Below are 8,360 nucleotides of genomic sequence, written 5' to 3' on the forward strand. Positions count from 1 at the left end.
TTGCATATACTGGTTTCACACAGCCCCAGCACGCTGGAAGCCAGCAAGAATAATGAGGAAAGTAAATCAAGCACAGAAAAAATTAAGAACTAGCCTGGCATGAGGTAAACAACATCCCTGCTTCCCAGCCATAGCACTGCCGGTGTCCTGCTTGAGGAGGAAGCGCAGCAGAACATCCCCTGGCTTCCTCCTCAGGAAGCTGCTGCCAGATTCCTTGGCTGTCCTTCAGCCCTCCAGAAGAGCTGGGCAGGTGCTGCAGGACCACGGCTGAGCGGAGCCGGGGCGGCAGGGCGCGATGCTGGCGGAGCGGAGCGTGTGCGTCCTGAGCGTGTGCATCCTGAGCGTGAGCCCAGGCGTGACAGAGCACAGCTGTACCACCTGCTGGGCACACACACCGCGTAAAAGCTCTCAGCAGCCTCCCTGCCAGCGGCACACTGCGACACCAGGGCCGCCTGGATCGACAAGTTCCTGCTCTGAGCTATTCTCCACTGGTCCTTTGCGTGTGGATTTGCAGTGGAGGCTTACCACTGCTGCTGGCATATTGACATGGCTCAGGTACCCATGGCCATGCTCGGGTGCCGAAGTAGGGCCAGAGACTCCCCACCAAGCCCCAGGTTCACTCCAAAGCTGCATCACTCTCACTCTCCACACACCTTCAGGTTTGTTCCATGATGCAAAGCAGCTGCTGGGCCTTTTAGGGAGGACATAGAGGAAGAGAAGGGGAGAAGTTTGGTATTCTCTGAGCTCCTTCCCTCTGGGTGGCTGCAGGGTGATGCACAGAGGTCCCTCCCTGGTAGGGCAGGGCAGGGCAGAGTCACCGTCTTCACTGCACAGCTGTGTAACGTGAGGCCCGGTGGGATAGTGTGGTTTTGCCCACATTCACATTAGCGGTGAACGTGCTCCCAGGCCCCCCTCTAACCACTAGACAATGCTTCCTGCCTTCTTATGTTACTGGTAGTAACTCAGAATAACTTTGCCTGATGGGGAGGACCCAACAGGGAGTGCAGTGGGTGAGGTGACCAATGGGTGCTGAGCATCTTTCAGAACTGATGCTCCTTCGCATCTCAACGCTTTGATCTTCACCTCTTGCAGATCCAGAGACCTCTCTGACTCCTCCCTCAACCACACCCTGATGAAAGCCAGCAGGGGATAGATAGGAGTGAATGGGGAGGGAACAGAGGGGACAGTCCACATCATTCTACATCAAGTCATAGGGCTGCACAGACGGAGCCTGCAAGACAACCTCCTTGCAATCCCATCACCTGAGAGAGACCCTGGCAGCCATGGACAGGTAAAATGAGTGCCTTCAGTTTCTTTCTTCCATAAGAAATGAGGATCATTCCCTTAGAATTAACCAGCTCTCCATTTGGTGCTCACTGTCCCTTTCCCCATCTGACTCAGTGATCCCATGCCCTGCCCCGTCCCGCTCTTGCACCTCGCGTCTGTCGTTCTCTCACTTTGACTGGCCGTCACTTGGTGTTCTGCTCTCTGTCATTTCTCTTTCTCATGACTATTTTCTTTTCCCCTGCATTCTTTCTTCTCTAGAAACCCAAGTTAACAAGTCAGAGAAAGATGAACATCTGGGTGCTGTCAGCTGCTTAGGCACCTGCCCACTTTTCTCTCCTTATTCACCTGTTCATTCTCTTGCACCAGATTTCTGTCTCACTCTCTTTCTGCTGCTCAAACACTTGTGCTTGTAAGCACAGACTGTTCCAGCGCTGGATTCCTCTGCTTGCACTGCAGCTACTCTGCCAGCTAATTACCACTGATCCCTCTCTGAGGCTGCATGTCATTCACATACTCAGGGGCTTTCACTCTGGTTTGAGTTGGCTTCACTAATCTTTATTGTAGGAGAGGGTCCCTCCTCAGCCTTCTTCAGTGGCTGGGTATAACCACAGCTCTTGTGTCTTTGCTGCTTTCTTGAGCTATGGTCTAGCTCAAGGAGTTGCAGATGGATCAGGTAACTCATATCTAAGTGCACACTTGCTCAGTTGCTCCCCACATCTGTTTGGTCATTCTTCCTCTCCTACCAGACACATTCTGAAATCCTCCCCAGCAAGAGAAGCCCAGAGACAGCGAACTCCAGAGAAAAGAAAACAGGAACTGATGTTAATGAACATTTCTAGCTGAACTTCTGTGCTTCAATATTGTCTCCACTTCATTCTGACACTGAGCAATAACCCAAGTGATCAGAACTTTGTTTTTCCAGTGTTTGGGGACATTTATTGTTCTTCATCCTTATTTGCATCCACCTGCAGCTCTGCAGGGACAAAGCCACTGAGCAGAGGAAAATGGGAAGAGTGAGAAAAATCTGAAGCATTTTGGAAGCAAATGGGAAAGTCTGTTTCCCTCAAGTTTCTGGTGTGCTGAAAAGATATTTCCATGGGGGCTTTGGTGCAGCATCAACATAGTTATCATTGTTCTTCACCTGGCTTATGTGGTTAACCCCTGCTTGATAGTTTGTGAGGGGGGCAACTCTGTGTGTGTGTGTGTGTTAGGGAATATACACACATGCTCAAAATGTTACTACAAAGGCAGGAAAATAGGCTCAGTCCAAGGTGGTAGGAAAGTGCAACAGTTCTAAGTGTGAGAAGTAAATTGAAAGTGGTGATGGGGGATGTGTAGTGGGTAGGGGAAACACAGGTGCACATGCCAGAGAAAGGGATGATGAAATGCAGCAGTAGTAGTGTGTCCTCTGCTCCTGCCAGTCTGTGAGCCCAGCAGAGCATGGCTTTGGCAGGGCTTGCAGGACAGACCTCAAAGAACTACCAGAGACTGTTGTCAGGATAAATAAAAGGTTTAGTAGGGATGCTTTACCCTCTGAGTGTGTACAGGTGTCTCTCAAGCCTTGACTTACCTGTGGATTTTCTTCTGGAAGAAGGCGTGCCACAACTCCCATAGGCTCTGCTTCTCTGGGGACATGTCTGTATAATCACAGGCTGGTAGGAGATGGAAGGGACCTTCAAAGATTATCCAGTCCAACCCTGCTGCTAAAGTGAGATCACCTAGATCAGGTTGCAGAGAAACACATCCAGGTGGGTTTTGAAAGTCTCCAGAGAAGGAGACTTCACAACCTCTCTGGCAGCCTGTTTAGTGCTCCAGCACCCTCACAGGAAGAAGTTTATGTTCAAGTGAAACTTCCTGTGTCCTAGTTTGTGCCCACTGACCCTCACCCTGACACCCCTGAGAAGAGCCTGGCCCCATAAAGACTGAGTGTGTGTGCTTGCTCTTTGTGCATGAGCAGGACAGGCTAGAGGTGGCACTGAAGGGAGGAGGTGCTTGCCTGTCTGTGGGATGAATGTGCCTCTTTGGAGAGGTGTGGTGTGCAATGAGGTGTGCTACAGGAGAGCAAAGCCAGTGTGGGCAATAACAAAAGGCAAAAGGATGTGTGTGACTTACATTACCTGTCGTACAGTGGCCATGTGTGAGGGTGCACAATGGATAGGAGTTCCTGCAGGAGCCCGGAGTATGCCACCATCAGCTGGAGATTCAGTGCTCAGCAGCACTTAGGCTTCTGGTGACAGTGGCCAACAGATGACAGTTGTTTATATTGCTTAGGCTGTCAGAGTTATAGCAGATTTCAGTTCTTACCAAACCCAAATTACCTTTTCCTACACTCACTGGAGAATTCCCAGAAAACCCAGCTCAGCATCACTTTAATTGACCTCCATCCACCTGCTGAACCTCAGGGCATCAGAAGGAAAAGGTGACAAAGGACATGGTTATTTTTAATGCCTTCACTTCTGGTTTGCATTGCTAGGGGGTTATGAGTATCTCACCTCAGTGAACACAGCTGTTCTCAGCTGCCTGCACGGCAGCAAGACTGCTAGATTTGGCTAGTGGCTGCTTTGCCCTCCCTGTCCTGCTGCTGTCTCTCCCCAGCAGGACCCCTGGGTGTGGAGGCAGGCCTGCCCCCCCGAGTCTCAATGTTTGTCTGATGTGAGAGTGGTTCTTGTGCCTGGAGATGTGTCAGCATTCCTACCCCGCTGCATTTCCTCTCAGCACCTTACCCAAGCCACTGGCCCTACATAGGTTCAGCAGTGCAGGGGACAGCTTTGGGCAATGCTGGAAAGAATCTCCTTCCAGCGCTCTCTAAAGAGACTCTAATTTGTTCCATTCCTTGCCCTGGTGGATTTCAGAGTTTCATACAGCAAAAATAATGGGTTTAAATGACTGAACTCCAGACCCTGTGGGATTCCCAGGTCTTCTCATACACATCCATCCTTCTCCCTCACTGGTGTCCATCTTTTGGATATTTGCAGATATTTTCATACTCTATCCAGCCATAGTTGCTGTTGGGTTAATAATCATAGAATCAATAAGGTTGGAAAAGACCTCAGAGATCATCAACTCCAACCTGTCACCCAACACCTCAGGACTAACTAAACCATGGCTTCAAGTGCCACATCCAATCCCCTCTTGAACACCTCCAGGGATGGTGATGGAAATGATTGTAGGTGATCAGGGCTAGTTACTGCTTTTGTAAAAGTTCATCTATAGCAAACTTAAGGAGCTGAGAGCCCCTTTCTGATCAAATAAATACAATTATGTGATAAAATAATGCCAATGCTAAGAATTAAAATACAAAAGGCACCTTGTCACAGCTCTGGAGACTTTAAGACAAGGAATTATGAGATAACAGTGAAATTACATTTCAGCAAGAGCAAAATAGTCTTTCACAGCAACAGAGACCTGATCAGCTCCTTCCACAGCCTTCCTGTGTTAATTCTTTAACAGGCATTGCATAGTTGTTTACTGCTAGGAAAATGAATTAGGTAAAAAGTAAGGCAACTACTTAGCTCCACTCTTACCTGCCTTGAAGATCTCTTTCCACATTAAGAGGTCTTCTGAAGTTTGAATTCTTCCTCTCACAGCTTCTTCTTCCTGTCTTAATTTCTTAACCCCACATCAGAGCTAAGAAAATTCTGTCACTGTTTTGAAGCTGGACCTGAGACTCAAGATAGAATCATGGAATCATAGAATCAATCAGGTTGGAAAAGACCTCAAAGATCATCGAGTCCAACCTGTCACCCAACACCTCAGGACTACTAAACCATGGCACCAAGTGCCACATCCAATCCCCTCTTGAACACCTCCAGGGATGGTGACTCCACCACCTCCCTGGGCAGCACATTCCAATGGCAAATGACTCTCTCTGTGAAGAACTTTCTCCTCACCTCCAGCCTAAACTTTCCCTGGTGCAGCTTGAGACTGTGTCCTCTTGTTCTGTTCTCTTGCTGTTCCCACTCACAGTCACTGCTTCATCCCCACAGTCACGGTTGCATCCTCTCCCTAACACGCTGCATGCCGATCACCAGTGCCCTCATACTGAGACGCCTGGCCGTAAGGAGGATGTTTTCAGTGCTCTCAGCAGACACATGGCCAACTGGTGGCTCCAGGGTGGAGCTGATGTCAATTCTCTTTTGCTTCTCCTGCAGCCTCCTGATGAAAAGAAAACTCTTCCTCTACAACTTCAAGAACTTGCGCTGGGCCAAAGGGCGTCGTGAAACCTACCTGTGCTACGTGGTGAAGCGCCGGGACAGTGCCACCTCCTGCTCCCTCGACTTCGGGTATCTGCGCAATAAGGTACGGGGAGCACCTAGCATCCTCTGCTTATAGCCATGCCGAGCTGCATGCGGCAGCAGGGAGAGGAGAGCTGCAGCAGCAATGCAGGCAACTAACAGAGGCGTCCACAAGCATGGACACTGCAGTGGGATGCAGTCTCCAGGTAAACCTGTGCTTTATGCTACCCCTAAGTGCATCGCCAACAAGAATCCATACTCCCTGCAAAGTGCTGGGTGCTGCACTTCGGTCACAGCAACCCCATGCAGAGCTACAGGCTGGGGTCAGAGTGGCTGCAGAGCTGCCAGGCAGAAAGGGAACCTGGGATAGTGGTTGATAGTAGGCTGAACAGGAGCCAGCAGTGTGCCCAGGTGGTCAAGAAGGCCAAAGGCATCCTGGCCTGCATCAGCAATAATGTGGCCAGCAGGAGCAGGGAGGTCATTGTGCCCTGTGCTCAGCACTGGTTAGGCCACACCTTGAGTCCTGTGTCCAGTTCTGGGTCCCTCAGTTTAAGAAGGACATTGAGACTCTTGAAGGTGTCCAGAGAAGGGCAACAAGGCTGGGGAGAGGCCTTGAGCACAGCCCTGTGAGGAGAGGCTGAGGGAGCTGGGGTTGCTTAGTCTGGAGAAGAGGAGGCTCAGGGGAGACCTTCTTGCTGTCTCCAACTCCCTGAAGGGAGGTTGTAGCCAGGTGGGGGTAGGTCTCTTCTGCCAGGCAACCAGCACCAGAACAAGAGGACACAGTCTCAAGCTGTGCCAGGGGAAGTTAGGCTGGAGGTGAGGAGAAAGTTCTTCCCTGCAAGAGAGACTGGCCATTGTAATGTGCTGCCCAGGGAGGTGATGGAGTCACCATCCCTGGAGGTGTTCAAGAGGGGATTGGACGTGGCACTTGGTGCCATGGTTTAGTAGTCATGAGGTGTTGGGTGACAGGCTGGAGTTGATGATCTCTGAGGTCTTTTCCAACCTTATTGATTCTATGATTCTGTGATTCTATGATTCACATTTGCCTCCTTTTCTGCTTAGCTCCCACTCATTCTTCTTGGTCCTCCCTCCACATTAGTGCATTCCAGCCAGCCTTCCACTTGCACACCTCTGTGCCTTCTCGCTCTTACTTTAGGACCTGCCCTCCCCCTTGTTTCTGCTCGTCTCACACACCACCCAGCTCACATCTCCCTCCTCTCCCCTCTTACACTCTGCTCCTCACTGCCCCTTTCCCTCTTTCCCCAAGATGGGCTGTCACGTGGAGGTGCTCTTCCTGCGCTACATCTCAGCCTGGGACCTGGACCCGGGCCGTTGCTACCGTATCACCTGGTTCACCTCCTGGAGCCCTTGCTACGACTGCGCCCGCCACGTGGCCGACTTCCTGCGCACCTACCCCAACCTCACCCTCCGCATCTTCGCCGCCCGCCTCTACTTCTGTGAGGACCGCAAGGCAGAGCCTGAGGGGCTGCGGCGCCTGCACAAGGCAGGGGCTCAGATTGCCATCATGACCTTCAAAGGTGAGCTGTGCAGGCAAGAAAGAGATGGCAGAAAGCTATGAAGGGTTAGGAAGACCAGGGAGGGTGGGAGAAGCTGGAACAAGGAGCAGAGAAGATGCCACGAGGATGAGCAGAGGGCTGGAGCACCTCTCCTGTGAGGACAGACTGAAGGAGTTGGGGCTGTTCAGGCTGGAGAAGAGAAGGCTCCCAGGTGACCTCATTGTGGCCTTCCAGGATCTGAAGGGGGCTGCAAGAAGGCTGGAGAGGGACTGCTCAGGCTCTCAGGTAGTGATAGGACTAGGGGGAATGGAATGAAGCTGGAGGTGGGGAGATTCAGGCTGGAGGTGAGGAGGAAGTTCTTCCCCATGAGAGTGGTGAAGCCCTGGAATGGGTTGTCCAGGGAGGTGGTTGAGGCCCCGTCCCTGGAGGTGTTTAAGGCCAGGCTGGCTGAGGCTCTGGCCAGGCTGATCTAGTGTGGGGTGTCCCTGCCCATGGCAGGGGGCTTGGAACTAGATGATCCTTGTGGTCCCTTCCAACCCTGACTGATACTATGATACTATGATGGCAGGATGTGATGGTTTAGTGATCCTAGGAGAGGTCATTGTCCTCTCTGGGGCAGTCTTGAGCACTCTTAACTCCCTTGTGCTTTGCACAGACTACTTCTACTGCTGGAATACATTTGTGGAGAACAGGGAGAAAACATTCAAAGCCTGGGAAGGACTGCATGAAAACTCTGTCCATCTGTCCAGGAAACTCCGACGGATCCTCCTGGTGAGGGCCTTCACCTTTCATGTCTCCTGTGACCTTTTCCCCCAACTTTCTTCATATCTCCTCATTTTCTTCCCCTTCTTCCACCTCTCATGCCATCCCCTCCATTCCTTCCTCCTCTCCCACCTTCATAGGTTCCTGCTCACTTGGCAGCTGACCTGTCATTCCTGTTTTGCCTTGCAGCCACTCTACGAAGTAGATGATTTACGAGATGCCTTCAAAACTCTGGGACTTTGAAGTGAAAGCTGTGAGTGAGCAGAAGACTTCACAAACACATGTTCTCTTTCTCTTACAACAGATCTTTCTCTTCTTTCCTCTTTACCTCTCACTGCCTTCCAGCATTGTGTCTTGAAATAAGACTATCCTTAATTTTCAATTTCCAAGAAAAATAGGGTGATCTCCTGAAGAACATTCCCCAGACAAACATCTCATCCATCGCTAGCTGGGAATCTCTGACATTGTCAGAGAGTTATTTGCCCTCCCTTGGCCCCTATAGAGCTCATTCCAGTAGTCCACAAAATGGAGTTCTGGTTTTAGCCTTGTCCAGGTAGGA

At 50.9% G+C, this 8,360-nt stretch overlaps 1 protein-coding gene across 1 annotated transcript; it reads left to right on the forward strand.

Annotated features, from left to right (window-relative positions):
* The first annotated feature begins 295 nt into the window (after nt 1-295).
* On the forward strand, nt 296-8,044 carry AICDA (activation induced cytidine deaminase). Its single transcript, XM_009907911.2, has 6 exons — nt 296-371; nt 515-575; nt 5,439-5,586; nt 6,790-7,060; nt 7,695-7,810; nt 7,991-8,044. Exons 1-6 carry the CDS (start codon nt 296-298, stop codon nt 8,042-8,044), a joined length of 726 nt encoding a protein of 241 aa, XP_009906213.2.
* The last annotated feature ends 316 nt before the right edge of the window (nt 8,045-8,360 follow it).

Source organism: Dryobates pubescens, chromosome 8 (genome assembly GCF_014839835.1).
Source record: "Dryobates pubescens isolate bDryPub1 chromosome 8, bDryPub1.pri, whole genome shotgun sequence".
Classification (NCBI taxonomy): Eukaryota; Metazoa; Chordata; class Aves; order Piciformes; family Picidae; genus Dryobates; species Dryobates pubescens.

Excerpts from the sequence above, each read along its gene's own strand:
- AICDA (XM_009907911.2), top strand. The coding sequence starts at position 296 with ATGCTGGCGGAGCGGAGCGTGTGCGTCCTGAGCGTGTGCATCCTGAGC. Across the intron at positions 576-5,438 it reads GTACCCATGGCCATGCTCGG|CCTCCTGATGAAAAGAAAAC; the intron begins GTGCCGAAGTAG and ends CTTCTCCTGCAG. Across the intron at positions 7,811-7,990 it reads AACTCCGACGGATCCTCCTG|CCACTCTACGAAGTAGATGA; the intron begins GTGAGGGCCTTC and ends TTTGCCTTGCAG.